General features: G+C 36.1%; 1 protein-coding gene across 1 annotated transcript in view; it reads left to right on the top strand.

The window, feature by feature from the left end:
- LOC144958187 (uncharacterized) overlaps positions 1-22,133 on the top strand; it is a 74,219-nt gene extending 52,086 nt beyond the window's left edge. The window contains exons 2-3 of the mRNA XM_078889972.1: positions 8,237-11,261; positions 20,464-22,133. Of these exons, the coding sequence (XP_078746098.1) occupies positions 9,746-11,227 (1,482 nt within the window). The 5' untranslated portion in view covers positions 8,237-9,745 and the 3' untranslated portion in view covers positions 11,228-11,261; positions 20,464-22,133. The remainder of the gene's footprint in view (positions 1-8,236; positions 11,262-20,463) is intronic.
- Positions 22,134-23,247: the final 1,114 nt, after the last annotated feature.

Genomic DNA, 23,247 nt, shown 5'->3' with positions numbered 1-23,247 from the left:
ATATATATTTGTGTGTGCGTGTATGTGTGTGTGGGTGTGTGTGTGGGTGTGTGTGTAGGTGCTGAGGGAAGGGCTCCATTTAAAGAATCTTCATTGTGTTCTATTGTATCATTTTTTCTTTTTATGATTTTTTTTACTGTAATTGCAAACCAATAATTAGGTATAGGTAAAGAAATTCATTAAAAATCCCAACTTTCTTTTTTCATCCACAATCTTGAATTTTCATTGACCGCTTTCTCAAATATAAAAGCTATAATCTGGGAAATCCCGATGTTTAAAAATCAAATCATTTTCATTCTCTCCATTTAATTCAGGAGCGTTATACATCTAACGGCATGGAGGGCTATGCCCCTCCGGAAGTCATTGCGGCAATGATGCGGATGGACAGAGAGCTAGAGATAGGGACAGACAAAAAGAGTTAATCTGTTTGCGTTAGAAATAACAATGTGTGAAATAATTGTCAACTTTCTCGTTCTCAACTATCCGATCTTTGTTAACGATTGGCGCACATATGAGGCTGTGCCAAGCAGTCGTTTTTTCTCACTTTCGCCACAAAAATACTCCAATAATATGTTATTTTTAAAATCTAAGAAAAATGATCTTTTTCATTAGTTTCTATTAGTAAAAAAATTGTAAAAATAAACAAACAAATAAAAATAGTTCCAATAGAAAAGCAGCAATAGTTTCTCAAAGGCTCAAAAAAGTGTGGACAGAGTATAAACTGTATCCAGCCTTTCCCGACACTCTAAGAAGTTAGAGCTACTACAATTTGGATGCCAGAGTACCAGTTTTTGGTTTATCTTACTTTATTTAACCAAGAAATACTGATAATCGAAAGGGATTTTTTTTTCATTAGTTCTTTTATTTTTTCAAATACGCTATTAACGAACAGATACTCATTTTACATAATAACAAGAATTGAAATAAGTAGAAAAGTACCAGAAGACAATAGAGAATAAAAACTTTGCGGCGATTAGGGGCTCGAATCCACGACCCTACTTGGAGTATAGATAGGATGCGTTTGGCTAAGAAGCTCATAACATTGCCATCCGGAAGCATAACGGACCAACACACAAAACTGTGTGTATCCATGTACGTTTATAGTCGGGTTAATACAGTTCAGTGAGCATTACTCATAAACGCGGATGGCAAAAAAACAATAACAAAGACATGAGTGACGTCATCTTCGAACTTTTTATATTTGTTATGGCGAACGTCTCAAAAACGATCTTTTGGCACAGCTTCATATATAAATCCTGGTCGGGTCTGTTGATGACACAACAAAATAATTAAATAAGATAACAACATTATCAAATTATATCAATGTTTTTTAACTTTCTTCTTACCGATCATTTTCGGTATTTTCTCAAAATGGCAGGCTTACCCAGCAGAGAAATTGATTCTTTAAACTCAAAAAAAAAGATCTTTATAAAACAATTTTATGTTCTTATTAATCAAACAAAGATCATTCTTCAAAGTTTGTGATGCAGAAAATAAGTATGAATAAGACAAAATGTTTATTGTGTTATAACAAATGTGACGATTTTGCTCTAAGTGGTAAGGAGAAGGTTAGAACTTGTAAAATTCTATCAAGATATACGTTTGGAATACATTCTTCCTACACTATCAAACATGTTTATATTTATCTACTAAAACGAAAATACATAATCATAAAATCTACTTCTACATTATATTATTTCTCCTCTTCCTCTCCTCCTTTTACACTCTTGATTTTTCCTCTCTTCCTCCTCATTTTCCTTCTCATCCTCATCCTCATCCTCCTCCTCCTCCTCCCCCTCCTCCTCTGTCTCCTCCTCCTCTTGTTTCTGCTTCTACTACTACAATCACTACTACTAATATTACTACTACTACTACTACTACTACTACTACTACTACTACTACTACTACTACTACTACTACTACTACTACTACTACTATAGTAGTAGTAGTAGTAGTAGTAGTAGTACTACTACTACTACTTCTACTATTGCTACTTCTTCTTCTTCTTCTTCTTCTTCTTCTTCTTCTTCTTCTTCTTCTTCTTCTTCTTCTTCTTCTTCCTCTTCTTTTTCTTTCTTCTTCTTCATTACACCATAATTCAAATTTAAAATGTTTAGAAATATTACGAAATATGATATTATGTTAATTGAAAAAATAATTAAAATTTTAATTTGTTAAAACAGTGCATCCTGTTAGATAAAACATCATTTCAGTCTTTAAATTTAAAAAAACAATTTACAGCGCGTTGGTCACGCCGACATAGCGCCAGATTAAGACAAGCTGGTCGTAAATTGACATTTTTAGTGTAAAAAGGCGACAGCACTATTTATTACTCCAAGACTGCCATCATTACAATATTAAGAAATGTAAACATAATTTAGAAAATAGTGACTCTTAATGATATCGTAAACTGACTTTTTTAATTACAATATTGTAAGAAGGCGACAGCACTTTTATTTCTCCAAGATCGGCATCTTTAAGTCATTATGAAATGTAAACATTTAGAAAATAATAACTCTTAATGGTTTCGTAAATCGACTTTTATACAAAAGTGGAAAAAGACGACTTCACTGTTATTAGTACTCCAAGACTACCGTCATTACGTTTATATGAAATGTAAACATAATTTAGCAAACAGGAATTTTGAATAATGTATTTTCAAAGAATGCAAAGATAATTTTGATTGGTTAATGTTTGATCAATATGATACGAGTAGTAGTAGTTGTAGTAGTAGTAGTAGTAGTAGTAGTAGTAGTAGTAGTAGTAGTAGTAGTAGTAGTAGTAGTAGTAGTAGTAGAAGTCGTAGTAGTAGTAGTAGTAGTAGTAGTAGTAGTAGTAGTAGTAGTAGTAATAGTAGTAAGTAGTAGTAGTAGTAGTAGTAGTAGTAGTAGTAGTAGTAGTATAGTAGTAGTAGTAGTAGTAGTAGTAGTAGTAGTAGTAGTAGTAGTAGTAGTAGTAGTAATAGTAGTAATAGTAGTAGTAGTAGTAGTAGTAGTATTGGTAGTAGTAGTAATAGTAGTAGTAGTAGTTGTAGTAGTAGTAGTAGTAGTAGTAGTAGTAGTAGTAGTAGTAGTAGTAGTAGTAGTAGTAGTAGTAGTAGTAGTAGTAGTAGTAGTTAGTAGTAGTAGTAGTAGTAGTATAGTAGTAGTAGTATAGTAGTAGTAGTAGTAGTAGTAGTAGTAGTAGTAGTAGTAGTAGTAGTAGTAGTAGTAGTAGTAGTAGTAGTAGTAGTAGTAGTAGTAGTAGTAGTAGTAGTAGTAGTAGTAGTAGTAGTATAGTAGTAGTAGTAGTAGTAGTAGTAGTAGTAGTAGTAGTAGTAGTAGTAGTAGTAGTAGTAGTAGTAGTAGTAGTAGTAGTAGTAGTAGTAGTAGTAGTAGTAGTAGTAGTAGTAGTGGTGGATTATCAACCCCAAGCTTCTCATCTCGGACAGCATTGGTGATTCATGTTGCCATCAGACGTTTTTTTGATGAATTATACATATATATTCCTTTAAGGAATGCCAAGGCGATGGAATGTAGCTATGACGCGCGGAAGGGCTTTTTGTTAATGCTTCGTAAGATACTTTTTGAGCTTTTTTTATTGTGCAACATTTACTAAATATTTTTGCTCCAAGTACTTGACTTGGATTCACAAGCCAACAACGATACTGAGCATAAAGGACGAATTAAATTATGCCTGAATGATGCCAGTGATGGCAATGGTTGGGGCATGTCTGTCTGAAATCTAATAAGAAATGCTCTGCGATGGACACCCCAAGGAAAGAGGATGCAAGGCCGCCCCAAGGAGATTTGGAGGTCTGTCCCTCGAGATGGCCCCAAAGATAGCTGCTGACAGGACCAGGTGGAGATCCCTTGCATCGCCTCAAGTGCCAGCAGGCCCGGGGCACGGCGAATAAAACTAACTTAATTTTTGACTCTTTAGTTTTTGCTTTGATCTTGCTGTATCCCCCGTGCCACCCACTGTGCATCTTCCCTGTCGCCCATTCCACTCCCCTGATCACAGGCAAATCACTGATAACAGGGAACTTCACCTGTCACAAGTGATTAATTACCTGCACCTTCGTCAGTTGAAACAAGGGGAGGTAAGCGAGGTCCGAAAACGAGGGTGATATTGTCAAAAAATTCATAAGAAATGCACTCCTTACATCACTTAATACTGGAAACCTATGTGTCACACATAATTTCTTCTTATTTTTTTTTAATATTTTAAATTTCTGTCGTAATTATATATATTTTTGTGAAGTGCCAATTGGATTATAAAGCAGATAAGAATATTTCAAATTAGTGAGTGAAATTGTTCTGTCCACCGTATATCATTGATTAAAATATTTTTAAAACATGTTTTGTCACCATGAGGGTCATATTTTCTTACACCCTAAAATAATTCAATAAATTTGCAATTAGTATGTCCAAGAAGTACGCTTAATTCACACGAAATAAAAAAGTTATGATTATTTAAAATCTGGGCAATCCGTTGTGTGAAATAACATTATTATTTTTGGTTGAGTGATTTTATTTTTTTATATTAATTTTATTTGTGGTACTGAAATAATTTTTTTTGTACTTCAGACAAGGATGGAACATTCTCTTGAAACTCATATAACAAAACTAAATAATCTATGTAGACTTTGTGGCAAAAGATGTTTGAAAAGAGGAGGTGGGAGAAGCAATTTAAAAAGATAAAGAAAAAATTGCATGACATGAAAGAATGTAAATAAAGTATCATCGGACCAGTTAGAAAAGCAATACAAAATGTTTTAAATCAGAATAAAATTGTCAGACAAGCATTTCAAGGTGGCCACTTCATTGCCAATCACTCCACAAATACATAAAGAAAGTAATCTACAGACACCTTACAAAGACAGCTATACATGCAGTTAGTACAAACACCCAAAGAGACACCCTAATCACGAAAATAATTCAACTTGAGATCAAATATAATACTTTAAATGACAGCTACAGCGATGTACATAAATTAGTATCCCATTCAAATCCCATGTCATCAGAAAAAATTAAAAGAGCAGAGGAAGCCGTCGCAAGGTATTTGCAGAATTACAGAGAAGCATTCCCTCACTCAATTACCCCAAATTACATATATTGGAAATGCACTGCATTTACTGGTTGAAGCGATATAAGATAGGTTTAGGATTCCATGGCGAGCAAGGTGGTCAACTGCTCCATTCTAGCATAGGGAAGATTGAAAAAAGAGCAGGAGGACTTCGAAGTGAAAAAGCAAAATTGTCTTTCACAATGGAAACATCATTGCTTCAAGTTGAACCAGACGTCAGTACTTCATAAAGGCCCCTAATAATAATCCTAAATATTAGAATGATATCTCTCCTTTCTGGTTGGTGTTGAAAATAGATGAGAAACTATTGTTAAACTTGTTTATTTGTTTTCATAATGGTGTTGCATGCATTGTGATTAGACATGAAACTTTGTTAGTTGTGATGTGTGAAAATAGAAGAGAGAGAGTGATAGAAATATTTCTTAGTAAATTTATTACTGACAATGTGATCGGGAACGTGACAGACCATAGAATTTATATTATTAATTAATGAAATATGTCATCAAGTGAATCTTATTCATAAGGAATGATTGGATATCAGTTTTATAAGACACACACTAACACATACCTTCCAGTCATCACTGTGACTGGCTAATTTGTGGACAGGATACTGGTGGATTTGATAAGGAGTTACCACAATATCAAGACCTCTCACAGGACTGCCAGGTCTGAACAGGCCATAAAACTTACATACACTTTTTCCTCATTCTCTTCTGCTTCTGATTATCCCAAAATTATTTGCCTGTACGGTGACTTATGCTATTTATTCACATGTTTCTTACCAATTATAGTTATGATCTTGCATTGAATTATAGTACAACTCATGGAGAGTGGCGTTGTAAAACCATTCGGTTCATAGCCATACAAATGGTATGACAATATTCTTTACATTATGAAGAACAAGAATATATGAATAAGAAAAAGTTACGTCAACGGATTATTGAGCAACGATTATTTGAAAATATCAATAAAATGCAGAATCAGAGAGAAAAAATACAGGTAGCGAAAATGCCGATGCCGGTAGCATGATGAGTCATCGACCTGTCACAACTTGATTAATTACCCTCCCACCGGTGGAGCGCTGGCTCAAACTAAAAGTTCGAGTTTTAGTCGCCGTCGGGGAGGATTGAGTGAGTGAGTGAATGATGCCGCAGTTATGGTTTCTTTTCGACAGAATAGAGACGACACTGTCACCAGCCATGTACTCATTTTATCTTGAGTATGGTGAGGAATTGTGAATAATAAAGAGCAGTTTTCAAGGACCAGACTTTACGTCACCCCCCAGCGAGACTCAAATCTTGGAGCTACAGATCACAAGTCAAGTTTTGTCATCCTAGATCACAGTTATACTAAAATCTTTCTTTGGAACAAAACAGAATGGATAACACTACAGACGAATGAGATAATAATACCACATTATCTCATTTGTCTGGAGTGTTATTCATCCTGTTTTGTTCATAAAAGGGATAAAGGAGAAATTCGAAACGTCCATTTTATCTGTTTTGTATATTTTATTGCTGGGATATTTTCCGCTATTGGCCTTGTGGTATAACTAACACTCGCCTTCAAATTGAGAGTATTGCTCTGAGCGGCTCATAGTTGATTCCTTGTAAAATGCTCTTTACTCACATTCTTTCATCGTACCCAGATGTAAAATGAGTACCTAACATTGTCTCTGTCGGTTTTTTAAAAAACATGTAATATCGCCTTTACAGGCGTCATTTCTCGTCCTATGTTAAGCGTTAACGTTGTCTAGGAGCCTCTTGTAAAGGGCTTCGAGGAGAGTGGATATTGTGCTACATAAAAGCCCAAGTTATTAAGTTACTATATATAGAGATTGATAATCAGAAGCGCCCTTATCAAAAATATTATGAGCCGGGTAATTTTGAATGATACTTTCGGGTAACACCACAAACCTGTGGTCTTTTGATGTCGTCAAAATATAGACTACAAAATGTTTTATGAAAACTATTAAATTTGAGCTTATTTAAGCTTTTTATATAGCGCAATATCCACTAAACGTGCTCAAAGCGCTTTACAAGGGATCCCTGGCCAACAGCAACACTTAACAAGTAGGACGTGACATGACGCCTGTTAGGCGATATTACCATTTTTTCGGCCAGAGACAACGCTGTTAACGGCCATGTACTCATTTTACACCTGATCACGGTGAGAGAATGTGAGTAAAGTGCCTTTTCCAAGAACTCACATATGTGCCGAGCGAGGCTCGAACCCAGGACCTTCCGATCCGAAAGCGAGTGGCATACCACTAGACCACATAGCCGCACATTTGGATTCATAATCACGATATTGTAAAATGCTTACATTCTGACTTGGACTTTACCAACGATCACCTTTGGAATTTTACAAACAAAATTACGAAGACATAAATAAGACAATTCATTTTTAAGTACGTATGAGGTTCATCTCTACAAAAAAATCATTTTTTCAGACTTACCTACCTACTTGAAAAATTTAAACTTCGTAGTAAATCTTAGGAGATAAAAATTGTAGTCGCTATAATAATTAACTTTAATGATAAATAAAATCACCCTCACAATGAATAAATAGCACGTTCAAATCCTTAACTAATTATGCAGTCTGGATTCAACTTTCATTTTCAATACGTTTTTATGACTTAGAGATGATTATGAAGGTCTGAAATTGGACTCAAAATTTCGTAACTCAACGAATTTTTGGTAAAAGTAGAATGAATTGTTTTAGGACTGGGATTGGTCATATACGTCTTTAAAAGGTGTGAAATGAAACATTATACTTAAAGTATTGTCTATGTCATATTATATCATTCCTGATGAGGAAAGTAATTCTCATGTAAATGTTGCTGCTCGAAGCTCGAAGAAATAAATAGCATTGTGACATTGAATGTAAGCTTCAATTTACTAAATAAAAACAGATAGAATGGTCGTTTCGGGTTTCCCCTTTATCCCCTTTATCAACAAAACAGGATGAATAACACTACAGACGAATGAGATGATGTGGTAGTGACGTTGTTAGTACATTCAATTTCCCATTGTTATTTATTTAAATAATTCCAATGAAATTTGAGGATTGTTTCAATCACCTTTGCCAAGCTATAACCGAAACATCTTTGTTGATTCAATTTCATTTGGTAATTTTATCTTATTCTATATTTTCGTTTTCCAACCAGATTGGTCTAGCAATAACAAGCAACTCCAAGGGAAAAGACGACTCATTAAAAAAAACTTCATTGCAAAACAAAGAGAGAAAAAAGTTTTCATCACGTGAATCATCTCTCCCAGCTGAGCTTCCTAATCAAAAACGCAATTCAGTCCCAGTCCATATCCATTTCGACATTTTCATTTTCCTTTTCATTATCTCTATTGAGATTAGTTTCATCTTGAAGAAAGACAAGATCTTAAATTTCACCACTTTAGCGCTTCTCCGCCACCACCACCACCACCACAACAACCACCACCAGCCACGACCCCAACTATCACTAAGATCTACGTCAATATACATACCGACGGAAGTAACGCCAGTAGCGATTATTACCCATATGGACCATTCGCTGTGCTGAATTCAAGAATCACATATATATAAAACTGAATTTTTACAACTGAAATTTTAAAATTAATTTATAATAATATTTCTTCGCCAACGCATTTTTTTTTCATTTTCATTAACGGAAATACGAAAATATAAAGCGCGACGTTTAAGAACTCTACTTCTACTCACCATCTTCAAATTACATCCAGATCTTTGTATATATAAGAGCAGAAATAATTTCATCAAAATCAAAATAATCATATTTCTAAAGCAGACACAATAAAGATATAAATATATATTGTAACAAGTAAAAAGTATACCATTCCAAATACAATAACATTGTCGCCAACGTGACGTGAGATCAATTCGCCCATCCCCAAAACGATACCCGTAACTCAGAAAAGCCGAAAAATACAGCTTAATATTAATATTATCCATTTCCAACGTTCATCGACTTTTTCCTTTAATTTCCGTAATTTTCCATCTCTTCTCACTAACGTCATTTCTACAATTATTTAGCATCCCACGCCCAGAAACCGATCCGATTACGACGATAAATTTCAGTGCTCAGAAGTCGCCCAGCCACTCAACCAGTTTTTAAAAAACGCTTATTTCATTCCAACCAATTTAATCTGTAACCAAATCATCACATTTTGAAATGTCGATATAACCATGAAAGGATATTATAAACTTTCCTCGTAATCAATTCATAAGACAAAGATCCTCGTAGATCCCAAGCAAGTTTTAAATTTGTCTCCCATAGATCTTTTTGTAAGGGTTAACTATTGCAACAACTAAAAGAAACTTAGATCAGATTATTTGATACATTTTATCAAAAACAAAACCACAACATTCTTCAAGAACTTTATACAAAAAGAGCTGCAAAGCATACATGAAAAAAATTGTTTTCATAGAATTGTTTAAATAGAAGCATTAAAAACTGTTATTACCACTTATTTGATTTGGTGAAAACATAAATTGATTGAATTATTTATTCAATAATTGATTTATATATTTGTTACGATAACTGTCTGGCTCATTGACAACCAGATACAAACCTACGGATCGTTGAAATCGTCGACTTCTACTTGCAGAATTCCAATAGATTCTTTTTTTTTTTTTTTCCAACGCCTTCAAAACAAATTCCAACATGGTTTGGCCAAAGTCTATCTGCTCTCTTTACGTCATCTGGGCAACCTTCATTCTAGTTCACGAAGCAACATGCCGTCGTTATTCCCTGAAGCAGATCTGTGCTCAACGATGTCTTCGCGGTCAAGGTGGAGTCCTCTGTCATTGCAACGCAATGCATTTCACTGGGAAACGAAGCGATTTAGGCGACAATGACGTTAGTTCCAAAATCCGGGGTGAGATGGTGGTGGGTGGTGGTGAAAATAAACAACAAAGCGATCGAGGTGGATATATAGATCAAACCGGAAATACCGGGCCTGCGGGAAGTAGATTGTCTCATAAACACGTGACGAGTGAGGACATTAAAGAGTTTTTGCTCAAATATTATTCGTTTGCAAAACAACAACAAAAGAAACGAGACCAAGCAAAGCATCAAAACCAAAACCAACAATACAATAATCTGTGGTCTCCTAATTCGTTACCGTCGTTGTTTCGATCGCCGTCGTCGATGTCATCTTCTTTATCCTCATCAGCATCGTCTCCATCGTTATCGTTATCATCAAAAAACAAAGGAACACTGTTGGAAATGCTATCTCGATTTCGGCCAGAACGGCAAACAGTTTTGATGGATGGCGGCTTAGAGAACGGAGAAAATACCAGAAATAACTTCATAGAAAATAAGGTAGTCCCCAGTTTAGATAACAGTCCAAGCAGTATTCGACATTACAGAGGTAAAGGGAGGGGGGCACTGGAGAGAGAGCTAAAGAATTCAATGCCTGTATCGATATCAGCTTTTTCCTGGACAAACAAATACCCGTATTCTATCAATGAATTACCGTTCTTCAGTGGTAGAAGCGATAGTGGGAATGGTCGTAGCGACGGGAGTCGCTCGGATTTGGAGCGAGACACAAATACGATACCGATGTCGAATGAAAATGATAAATATCGGGATTACAACTCGTTCAATAGTATTAACATTTCTGGGAAAACCCAGATGAATGCAGATGATAACGACAATGACCATGACTCCCCAATGATAGAGCGATTTGGCGAGGAGGTAATTGGCGGGGGTGGTGGTGATGATGATAATGTTGTTGAAAACGACAGTGTTAATGATGATAACGGTGATGATAGTAATATTGAGAGCATCGAATCCAGTAAAAATGAGGTTTTGAACCAAGTTGATTTTTCTAGAAGACCAAGCAGCAAGTCTGACAATATCGATGTAATTATGGACGATATGATAAATCGATTATCATTATTACGTGGCACTGGAAAGGCTCATAGGCGTCATCAGCGACATGCGATATGGACATTCGATTATCCTAAAAATTCTGACGATAATGATGATAATGACAGTGAGAGCAAAAACGACGTTTTAATTGGCGGTGAAAACAGGAATGATGATGGACGACTGTCAGTGAAAATAATAGACTCCATAACTACAACAACATTGCCTCAACACATACAACAACAACAACAACAACAACAGCAACAGCAATAGCGGGTCAAAAATAGACAGCCTTTATCGGAGACAGGTTATTAAACGTCTATTTATTTATTTTCCCTCTCTCTCTCTCTCTCTCTCTCTCTCTCTCTCTCTCTCTCTCTCTCTCTCTCTCTATATATATATATATATATATATATATATATATATATATATATATATATACTAGTAGTAGTAGTAGTAGTAGTAGTAGTAGTATAGTAGTAGTAGTAGTAGTAGTAGTAGTAGTAGTAGTAGTAGTAGTAGTAGTAGTAGTAGTAGTAGTAGTACTCGTAGTAGTAGTAGCAGTAGTTGTAGTAGTAGTAGTAGATGAAGAAGGAGAAGAAGAAGGAAGAGTAGGAGGAGGAGGAGGAGGAGGAGGAGGAGGAGGAAAGCGGGAGGAGCAGGAGGAGAATAGGCATGAGAAGAAGAAGAAGAAGAAGAAGAAGAAGAAGAAGAAGAAGAAGAAGAAGAAGAAGAAGAAGAAGAAGAAGAAGAAGAAGAAGAAGAAGAAGAAGAAGAAGCCTAGTCTCATTTTGGCTATCAATCACTGATAATCAATAAAATCAGTCTTCAATGTTACGCTCCTGGCTACCGTGTTCTTCACATCACCACGCCAATGATAATTTCCCTTTCCAAACCGACGATTTTAAACGTATTATTTATCTATTTTCCAACTCGGATAGCCCGAAATGTTTTGCTCTATTTTGTTGTGACTGAGATACTCTCAAACCGACGTGCACAGACGTGCATAGAAACAAGCCTGATACCCCAGCACAATTATTATATGTGCGGCTATGTGGTCTAGTGGTATGACACTCGCTTTCGGATCGGAAGGTCCTGGGTTCGAGACTCGCTCGGCGCATAGTTGAGTCCTTGGAAAAGGCTCTTTATTCACATTCTTTCACCGTGGTCAGGTGTAAAATGAGTACCTGGCATTTAACAGCGTTGTCTTTATCCTAAAAAAATGTAATATCGCCAAACAGGCGTCATGTTTCGTTCTACTTGTTACGTATTGCTGCTGGTCAGGGACCCTTTGTAAGCGCTTTGAGCACGTTTAGTGGATATTGCGCTACATAAATGCTCTCTTTTAGTTTAGTTTATATGTTACGTAGGTTTGAGGGTGTTTTCATTTCGACGCGTTGAGCCCATAATAGTTTGAGTTGTCAGACCTGCAAATAAGTACACGTCGTCTCAAACTAATGGAAGATATTGTGCATTGCAACAACGTTAAATCAAGCCCATAACTGTGTTCGGCTATCAGACCTGCAAATATTATGTACAAGTATGTCAGAACAACAGTAGGTAATTTGACAACAGTATTAACTTGGGTAATGTGGTGCTTAGATAATTTATAGGGCATTTGGGGATTCTAGTCAGTTTCATACGGGCACTTGACACGATATGATGACGTAATCAAGTCGTGTTATGTCTTGAAAAGGAGGTCCTTGGTAAGTCAATTATACGCTTGTTTCATGACGTCATATTTATCGTTGAATAATGACGTATTTGATTATATGCACCTTCCGCCAGCTCGGTCATTGGATATATCACACACGCTTTGAATAAATAAAGAGAGAAAATGAAAGATTGAGAGAGAATGAACGAGATAGAGAGATAGAGAGAGAGTCATTTACGTGTTCTATATAATATAATCATGTAGTAGTAGTAGTAGTAGTAGTAGTAGTAGTAGTAGTAGTAGTAGTAGTAGTAGTAGTAGTAGTAGTAGTAGTAGTAGTAGTGGTAGTAGTAGTAGTAGTAGTAGTAGTAGTAGTAGTAGTATTATTATTATTAGTAGTAGTAGTAGTAGTAGTAGTAGTAGTAGTAGTAGTAGTAGTAGTAGTTGCAGTAGAAAAAGTAGCTGTTGTTGTTTTATTTGTTGTAGATATTATTGCTGAAAACAAAGTCAATGGTGGTGGTTTTGGTGGTTTTTAACAAGCACAATGATCATTGCAAATAACTCTCTAACTATCTATCTGTCTACCTATCCATCTATATATATATATATATATATATATATATATATACATATATATATATTTAACTATATATCTATCTATCTATCTATCTATCTATCTATCTATCTATCTATCTATCTATCTATCTATCTATCTATCTATCTATATGTCTGTCCTTCTGTCTATTTGTTTAGCTAACTGTCTGTCTATCAATATATCTGTCTATATATATATATATATATATATATATATATATATATATATATATATATATATATATGTTTATCCATTTATGCCTCTACCTTTCAATTTACGTACCTATCTAGGTACTACTTATTCAGCAATCCTTATCTTTCACACCGTTGCGAGTCATTCCAAGTGTTATTCCCACACAAGCACTACACAAGCACACATAATAAATAATGTTACAACAATAATACTATTTTTAAAAAAACTAATAAACAACACAGTAAGACGATAAAGTATCAATTATCATATAACCGATAATCGATTTGAATTGCCTCCCTTGTTATTTCCCTCAGTCCTGTCTAACACAATAGCAAAGATGAGTTTTCGATATTATCGGAGGAAAATAATATCATAATATCTGTCGACAGGCGAGGAGGCAATAATTTGACGGTGTTTAGCGGCTTGAGAAAATGGCACACCATTTTTAAGTCTTGTTCGTGATAGCTGTAATTTAACATTGACTTTTCAAGTGAAAAGAATGCACGAATTAAATGGTTGATATTTATTTATCGTGCGTGAAGACTTTGGTTTGGATTGGAATCATGTCTTTTAAACATTGCGACCAACGTGTACATATATGCAGGTCTAACATCCGAACCTTCTTATGGGCCTAGTTTAACATTGTTGTAATGGACAATATTTTGCGTCATTTTTTAAAGATTCCCATTACAATTAAGAGCCCATAAGGAATTGGGTTATCAGACCTGAAAATTAGAGCACGTCGATTCTGACCCATCACCTCAAAACGGTTATATGTCCGAACTCTTTTAAACAAAATACATTTTTAAAAACAAAATTCCTCTTTGTTATTGCCTTATAGACCACGAGTTGATTTATTAGTTTTCAATAGTAGGGGGAATTAGGTCCAAAAACCCCTTGAATTGTGCAAACAAGGTTGAAAGCATGAAAATTACATATGTTGTAGAATATGAAAAACCCTATAATTTATGATATAGAACCACTCTGAGAGATCAGTATTAGTTGAGATACAAGGTTTTTAAGATTAGAAAATTTTGAAATGGACGACAATAATTTCTTTCATTTTTATTGTTTAAACTTTCGAGGCAAGCCGAGCAAAGGTTGTTTTACGTCATCCTTTGGATTCCCATTGGTGACTATTTTTAGCGTCGAAGCGGATGTTTTCCTTTCCCTTTACTTTCGATTCACGAACCATACAAATTATTTAATCGTAAATATTATTCAATTTCACAAGTTTTAAAGGACGTCTAGCGAGCAATATTCTATAATAATATGAGATTTTTGTCTGCATCTGATTTAATAAGTATAATCAATTGCTCTAAAACGGACGGGCAGACGGGAAGACGAGCAGAGGGGTAGACATAACAGACTAGCAGAACACAGCTCAATAAATGCCGATAACCGGTGTTGACAAAGGACAGTGCTCCTTCTCCCCTCCTCTTGTTTTCTTTTCTTTCCAAATATACTGCTATAATCATTTTACGTGAGTTAAAATCTATTTCAGTCAAACTTGATGACAGTAAAGAGTCAGCATACCACTTTCATAGCTATAATTATCATCATTATCATCATCATCAGCCACTATGATGCTGTATTGTGACAAGTTATTTACTTTACGTTATTTACCTCAAAGGGACAATGGGAGAATGTTCTATTTGTACTGTTGTGTCCTTATGTAAGGCGCTGCACACATTTTGCCTGCTGATGATGTGTCTTTAACAGAAAGAACGAAAGAAAGAGAGAGAGAGAGAGAGAGAGAGAGAGAGAGAGAGAGAGAGAGAGTTATGAAAGAATATTGCATATGCCTAATAAAGGAATGCGTTTGCATGATTTCAGATACACATACAATAGCAAAAAGAACTGCTCCCAGAGACTGGGACAAGTGTTTGATATGCCAACAAGATAACACAGACCGTTTATAATGTCCCTCTAAATGAAATTATTGAAAGTTCAAAACAAAATTATACTAAGTTGCATAAGTATTGTCGTGTAAAATTTAATTCCAACAAAATTAGGCGATTAGAATTAAAGAAATCTAAAAGAATTGCTTTACAAGAATTCCAAACTTCGTCATTTGACTTGGAGGAGTCACCGAATGAATATATTTCGCAACCCACGAGAATAATGAGACAACGTTCAACATTAGAGATTGGCTAAATAAACAAACGTGCTTTTTAAAAAAAAACATGGAATCGGGAGTACTCCATTCTGTAATGATAACAGATATGGAAGAAATTATTCGTGAAATAGCGTTATCTATAAAAGATTCTGATATGTTGTCATTTATTGCCGGAGGAGATTTAGTCGCTCAAGAGGCACACTACCGCCCTATACCATAAAATTTGTTATGCACGATACTTAAAAAAAACAAGCTTTAAAAGATGTCACTGCTGATGATAATCATGATGTCACAGTTCTTGAAAGAGGTCGAGCTTTTGCTAACATTATATCTTTTATAGAAGAGAACCCAGCAACAAATGTATCGATCGACATGAACCACTGTGGAGCTTATTTCCAGAATTGTCAAAAGTGTCCCAAAAACTCATCAAGTGTTCATGTAAGAGAGAATTTATCGGCACCCGATGGAAGTGTTTAAGGTCCGGTTTGCCTTGCACAGACTTATGTAGATGCGGGGTGTGTGTGTGTGTGTGAGGGGGGGGGGGGTGTTAGGTCAGTAAAATTCTCTCTCACTCTCTCTCTCTCTCTCTCTCTCTCTCTCTCTCTCTCTTCTCTCTCTCTCTCTCTCTCTCTCTCTCTCTCTCCATCGCTCCCACTCACTCCTCTCCCCCCTATCCCGATTTTATCTACTGGTTACAACACGAAATAACCATCAATTAGCTACCGTAAATAGTTACCGGTGTATTTAAAGTTTTAGAACGTACATTGTATTGTCGTGGTTATTTCCTCGGATAAGTAATGCTATATAGGAAAAAATAAAAGTGCGAAACACGCACTGTTATGATAAATTGCCAGAGTGGTTCTATATCAGGTGTTATTTATACGGGTCATAGCTACCTATATGCCAATTTTCGGGATTAAAACCCCAATGTGCACGGTTTTAGACTGATTTTCCCTAATACAATGAATATGAAGAAAATATATATTTTTACGCAGTTATTTCCCTTGTTTAATATAGCTGTAATAGGTAAAATCTAAGGCCTTAAACCGATACGTTATGATTGATTGCCAGAGTGGTTCTATATCAGATATTTTTTCTATGGGTCTTAGCAACCTGTATGCAAATTTTCATGCTTTCAACCCGAATTTGCACGGTTTTAGCCTAATTCCCCCTACTACAATGAATTCTCTCATTCAGGCTATAAATAGATGGCACTAAATTGACGTCACACAACTCTTTGTTACTGTAGTGTGCGCTTGGCTAAGAAGCTCATTACATTTTCACCCAGAAATATAACGGACCAAAACACAAAACTATGTGTAAACTTGAACTTTTATAGTATGGATAATACAGTTAAGTGAGCTTTACTCATAAACGTAGATGGCAAGAAACAATAACAAAGAACCGAATGACGTCAACTTCATTCTATCTATAGGCCACAAGTTGAGCTATTCGTTTTCACTGAATTCTCTCAATCAGGCTATAGATGATACCAATATGACGTCACACAGCTCTTTGTTATTGCCTCAAAGACCACCTGTTGAGTTATAAGTTTTCACTGAATTTCTCAATCAGGCTATAGATAGTTCGAAGATGACGTCACTGAGGTCTTTGTTATTGTTTTTTTTTGCCATCCGCGTTTATGAATAATGCTCACTGAACCGTATTAACCCGACTATAAACGTTCATGGATACACACACATGTTGGTCCGTTATACTTCCGGATGGCAATGTTATGAACTTCTTAGCCAAGCGCATACTATCTACAGATGATACTAAATTGACATCACTCAACTTGTATTTATTGTTTTTAGACAGCGCTTTTAATAATTCTCACTGGGTGGGGTTCCCGGCCACCCATAGTGGGCTGTATCTGTTTTCCAAATGCTTTCAGTCTTTGTCTTGGAATAGTTGGCGCATAGTTGAGTCCTTGAAAAAGGCTCTTTACTCACATTATCTCACCGTACCCAGGTGTAAAATGAGTACCTGGACGTTAACAGCGTTGTCTCCCTTCCGAAAAAATTGTAACATTGCCTAACAGGCGTCATGTCTCGTCCTACGTGTTTAGCGTTGCTGTTGGCCAGGGACCCTTTGTAAAACGCTATGAGCACGTTTAGTGGATATTACGCTATATAAAAAATCTCAATTTTTTAAAGTAATGTAAAATAAACAAAAAAAACTGGCGATCTCGCTCATGAGAATAGCAGAAATGGTTTCTCAAAGGTTAAAAAAAGGTGTGAATAGAGTATCAACTTTGGCCATACTTTTTCGACACTTAAAGAGCCAGAAATACTATAATTTTGATGCTAGTTTGCCAGTGTTTGGTCAGAGAATACCTAGTACTGAAAGTACTTAAGTCACAGGAAGTTAGTTTTGAAACTACTATGGAGGTTAGAATTTGGATTAGGCCTATATAAATAGAGTATAAATAAAAATATGATTATACAATACCGAGATAGGGGATATTTGATTGCGTTTATCATAAACAAAATATTGGTGAGTGAACTGAATTAATTATGCTTTAAGTTTATCACGATTTGTTTAAAATCATGAAAATGTGATTTAAGTACTTTTAATTCTGGGGTCTTCCATTGTATTCAATAGTCTGATGTCACGTCGCCCAGCAACGGCGGCTATCGTGGTTCTAAACAAAGAAAATCGGTACGTTTTATTCTTCATGCTGGCTAGAACATTTCATGTCTTATGATCAGAATGTGTAAAAGTCAAAACATGATCAGATTTATAATGGGGTTTTTCTTTTCCTCTAGATACGCTTTTATGCTCGTCCGAGAAATATTTCATAAGGGCGGCCGCTATTGTTCCGATATTTTAGAGCCAGTTACTAAGTTACCATGCGTCATTACGAGGGAAGTGACGTTACGACTGTTGAAGCGTATTGATAACAGCGATTGTTTTCCTCAAATTTTCCAAATAACTTAGTATTGGAGGGGGGGGGGGGGGGGGGGGTTATGATGAACGTCACAAAACAACCTTTTGACACAACTTGAAATATAAATCTGCACGTTGTTTACCAATGGCATGCACATCATAATTTTCGTTTGCTCTTGCAACTAAAAATAAATCTTTGTTTACTAGGATTATTGCTGATGCTGTCTCGGAGATATTTAACCTTTTTTTTATTTAAAATATCGTTTGTTTGTTTGTTTGGTTGGTTGGTTGTTTCTTTTAATTCTTTCTTATTATGTATCAGTCAACAGTAATTATTTTGTCTAACTTTTTATTGCACATCGATTGTGATCGTCGACTCGACTGACTCATTCTGTTTGTTAGAAGAAAGAAAGCAGAGGAAGATGGAGGAGGAGGAGGAGGAGGAGGAGGAGGAGGAGGAGGTGGCGGAGGAGGAGGAAGAGGAAGGGAAAAAGAGAAGGAGTATGAAGAGTATGGACGAGGAGAAGGAGGATAATGAGGTGGAGGATAAAGAGGTGGAAGAGCAGGAAGAGGAATGGAAAGAAGAAGAAGAAGAAGAAGAAGATGATGATGAGGATGATGATGATGATGATGATGATGATGATTATGATGATGATGATGATGATGATGGTGATGATGATGATGAGGATGATGAGGAAGAAGAAGAAGAAGAAGAAGAAGAAGAAGAAGAAGAAGAAGAAGAAGAAGAAGAAGAAGAAGAAGAAGAAGAAGAAGAAGAAGAAGAAGACGAAGAAGAAGAAGAAGAAGAAAAAGGAGAAGAAGAGGGACGAGTATTCTGGCCAAAGTTTTAAATACGTGTTTTCCCAGAGTACGGCAGTCAACTGGTTAACATATGAGACACTGCCAAAAGGTCTTTTTCGTAACATTCGTAATGTTGGTGCTAGCCGACGTGCACTTACTTGCAGGTCTGATAGCCCAATTTCTTAGGGGTTCGTTGATGTTATGGAAATTTCATAGGATGACGCAAAATATTGTCCACTACAACAATGGTAAACTAGGCCCATAAGTTGTCTCGGATGTCAGATCTGCATATATGTACACATTTGTACTAACCAATAGACTTGAAGAAATAGCTTATCAAAGGTCAAAAAAATATGTCGACAAAGTTGCTTCTTGAACTCCTTTTGTAATTTCGGGGGTCACAATAACTCAGTTGGTAGAGATCCCGGATGCAGTCGAGATTATTCTTCTGACACACCTATCCATCCAGCCAGCAGTGATTGGGTAACTGGGTCTGTTCGATGTAGCAGAAAGCACTTATAATAGAATATCGTCCTATCCAACGAGTTTCATGTAAAAGAAACCGGGATAAACTCCGGCTACACGGGAGCCTAACGAAATTTCGGACCGATTCCCAATGCAAACTCCCTAGTTGTGCAGCGGCATTGGGGGCTCGTTAGACATTTATAACGCAAGGGTTTAATAATCTTATATCATTTTACATTAAGTGTTGCCTATCGTTTTGACAAATGGAAACAATTAACAACATGGACCACTTGTTTCCATGAGCACTAGTAACGACAATTCACTAGGCGGTGCAAAAAACAAATAATGACGTCAAAATGCCAGTCTTTTTGGGGTCTCAGTGTCAGACTAACTTAACGATGGCTACGTACTGACCAAAAATGACGTCAAAACATAAGTCTATGGTCACAAAAGAAAACAAATCGTGAGTTGTATACAATAGTTCAACCAATGGGATCATTCATTTTAGCCATCGTGAACTTATAGCCTGACACTGACCAAATCTTTACGTCAAAAGACAAGACTTTGGCCACAAAAGAGAGCAGCTATACTTATCGACCATGACTGAATCATACGATTCTCGGCAAGTGTCATTCGGACTGCGAGGCTTACTACATACTACTACAACTACTATCGTTTTAGTAACATTATTATGTTCCAGCGTGAAAAATTTCGACTCGCTCTAATCTACTTTATTTTAACGTTCGTATTAAGTTGAAAAAATTTCATCATTTCATTTTTCTTTTCTTTTTCAGGTCTGAAAATGTTGAATTGTCTACAGCATTAAAACCAATTGGAAGTAAAACAAAAACAACAACAAACACCAAACAACTCTGAGAGTAATAAGACAGGCCAACGACCACCACCATTATCATCATCATCATCATCATCATCATCATCATCATTAGTATTATTATTACCAGTTCATCTACCTCTACCGATGTCAACTACAGCAGAGTAAAACTACCACCTGATTCTACAACATCGTAATCATCACTAGAACTTTTACTGTTACTATCTACCACCGATGTCGACTACAAAAGATGATAACTACTGTTGACGAACAAAATCATCACAAGCATCATCACCAGAACTTTTACTGTTACTACTACCGATGTCAACTACAAAAGATGATAACTACTGTTGACGAACAAAATCATCACAAGCATCATCACCAGAACTTCTACTGTTACTACCACCGATATCAACTACAAAAGATGATAACTACTGTTGACGAACAAAATCATCACCAGCATCATCACCAGAACTTTTACTGTTACTACCACCGATATCAACTACAATAGATGATATCTATTGTTATGACGAACAACATTATCACAATAATCAATCATCACCAGTACTTCTACTTCTTCCACCAGCCATTATTGAAGGTGATAACTAACTACAGAAGTGTATCACTATCCACTATAATATTCCAGAAACGTCGTCAGCGACAACTTTATCTATCTACCACCAACATTACCATCAGCACTACTACTACTAAAACATCTACTAACGCAAGAAACACTATTCATTACGCCCCTCACCCCCCCCCCTCTCACCTCCCCCAACCCCCCCCCCCCCTCTCCCCGCCCATTTCCCCCTTTTTCTATAATTGCCATGGCCACAAACAACAATGACAGCAGTACCAGAAAAGACGCGTCAGCAAATACTGAAAAATGAATATAGATAACTTAAGAAAATCTGTCATCCTTACCATTACTACCATACCATCTCTATCTCTATTGACAGTAACTCATCTAATCAAAACGTCAATAGAATGTAAGCAAAGACGATTTGAACAACAAGCATAAAATGATGATGACGGCGGCGACGAACGGCCGCAACGACTACAATGACTTTTTACGATGACGGCCTCATAACAAAAATAACATAACCACAACAACGACAGCAACAACAACAACAACAAGAATAACAAAAATAACATAACCACAACAACAACAACAACTCATAACAGGAATAGATCCAGAGAAAACACTCCATAACAAAAACAAAACAAAAAACAACAAATGGCTACGAAAACAACAACAACAGAACCAAGCTCCAGAGTTACATTTAAGTTACAATGACAACAACAACAACAAGAATAAAACCAGAAAAAAACATTTCATCACAAACAACAACAAAAGCAAGCTCCAAGAATTACAGTTAAGAACAGAAAAACCAATATTACCAACAAGTCAGCTATGTTATGCCTTATGGATCGGTTGAATTGATGACAAAATCGACAGCAACAACAAAGAAAGAACAACAGCCACATTAACGACAACATCATTAAGAACAACAATAAGAAGACAAACAACAACAACAACAACAACAACAGCAACACCAACCCCACACGTATGTTATGTCTGATTAATCTATTGTGTACTGTTCAATATTCAATAAACCAACTCTGACAACCCACCTGTCTTTTAACACACAATGATGAATCAATACAAAATCCCATATTACTTTCATTTTCTTTATATTTATATCTGTTGTCGACCATGGCAATAAGAGTTGAAGTGAGTAGGAAAGTGCCAGAAGAACAAACAATTTTCGCGGCAGTGATGGGGGTTTGAACCCGCGACCTTACTGACCTGGCCGGTGAGAGCGTGACTCTACCGTATGAGCTATCACCGCCGCGAAAAAGTTTCATTCTTTATTCTCTATTGTCTTCTGGCACTTTCCTACTCACTTCATCTCTTGTTGTTTTCAACATAAGTGCCTGCTCCACTCACTTGTCGACCATGGTAGAGTTGGTACTTGGTGCTTGGTACTTGGTACTTGGTACTTGGTACCGCTTCCCGTCTTACGACAAAGCCATGTGAATGGATAGAGAACGACGTGGACATATGTTACAGTGAATGACATAATCAGTCGGATGGTAAAAAGGTTTGAACTGAGATATTGCCAAGTTCAGTTAGAAGGTCAATGTTTTATCAAAAATGAGTTCTTGTCATAAATGATTAAATCAACCCTTTTTGTATATCTTCGGGAATTATCAAAGCTTAATTTCACTTCTAAATATTTTTTTACAGCTAGACAAGTTGAAAAATGATGAAATTTGAGAAAAGTTGCTGGATACCTTTCCAATACATCTGACCATAACTTCATGAAAAGTCACCCGATTTACTTCGAATAAAGATTAAAAAGTGCTGGGGAGCACATTCTTTCAGAACATGCAAAAAAATGCAAATCCAAAATTTTCACCTTCCGACTGACTATGTCATGCACTGACACATATTTTCTAGTTTGATAACCCAATTTGTTATGGGCTTATTGTTGTGGTGGAAATCCTCTTAATCCAACACAAAATATTGTCCATAACAACAATGTTAATTAAATCAAGCTCATAATTGGGCTCAGTTATCATACCTGAAATTGTGTGCATATTGGTCGAGGGTATACACCGAAATAATAATAAATAAATAAATAAATAAATTCCCTTTATTCATCCCATAGGGGAAATTTGTCTCTAGGGTCTATTCCAAGGGAAGACTGGAATAACCCAGGCGTCAGCCGCAGTGCAGCGC

This window comes from Berghia stephanieae, chromosome 12 (genome assembly GCF_034508935.2).
Source record: "Berghia stephanieae isolate SIO BIC M18660-M18661 chromosome 12, UCSD_Bste_1.3, whole genome shotgun sequence".
Lineage (NCBI taxonomy): Eukaryota > Metazoa > Mollusca > Gastropoda > Nudibranchia > Aeolidiidae > Berghia > Berghia stephanieae.
The sequence above is the reverse complement of the archived record's forward strand: the minus strand, read 5'-3'. Positions and strand labels throughout refer to the sequence as shown.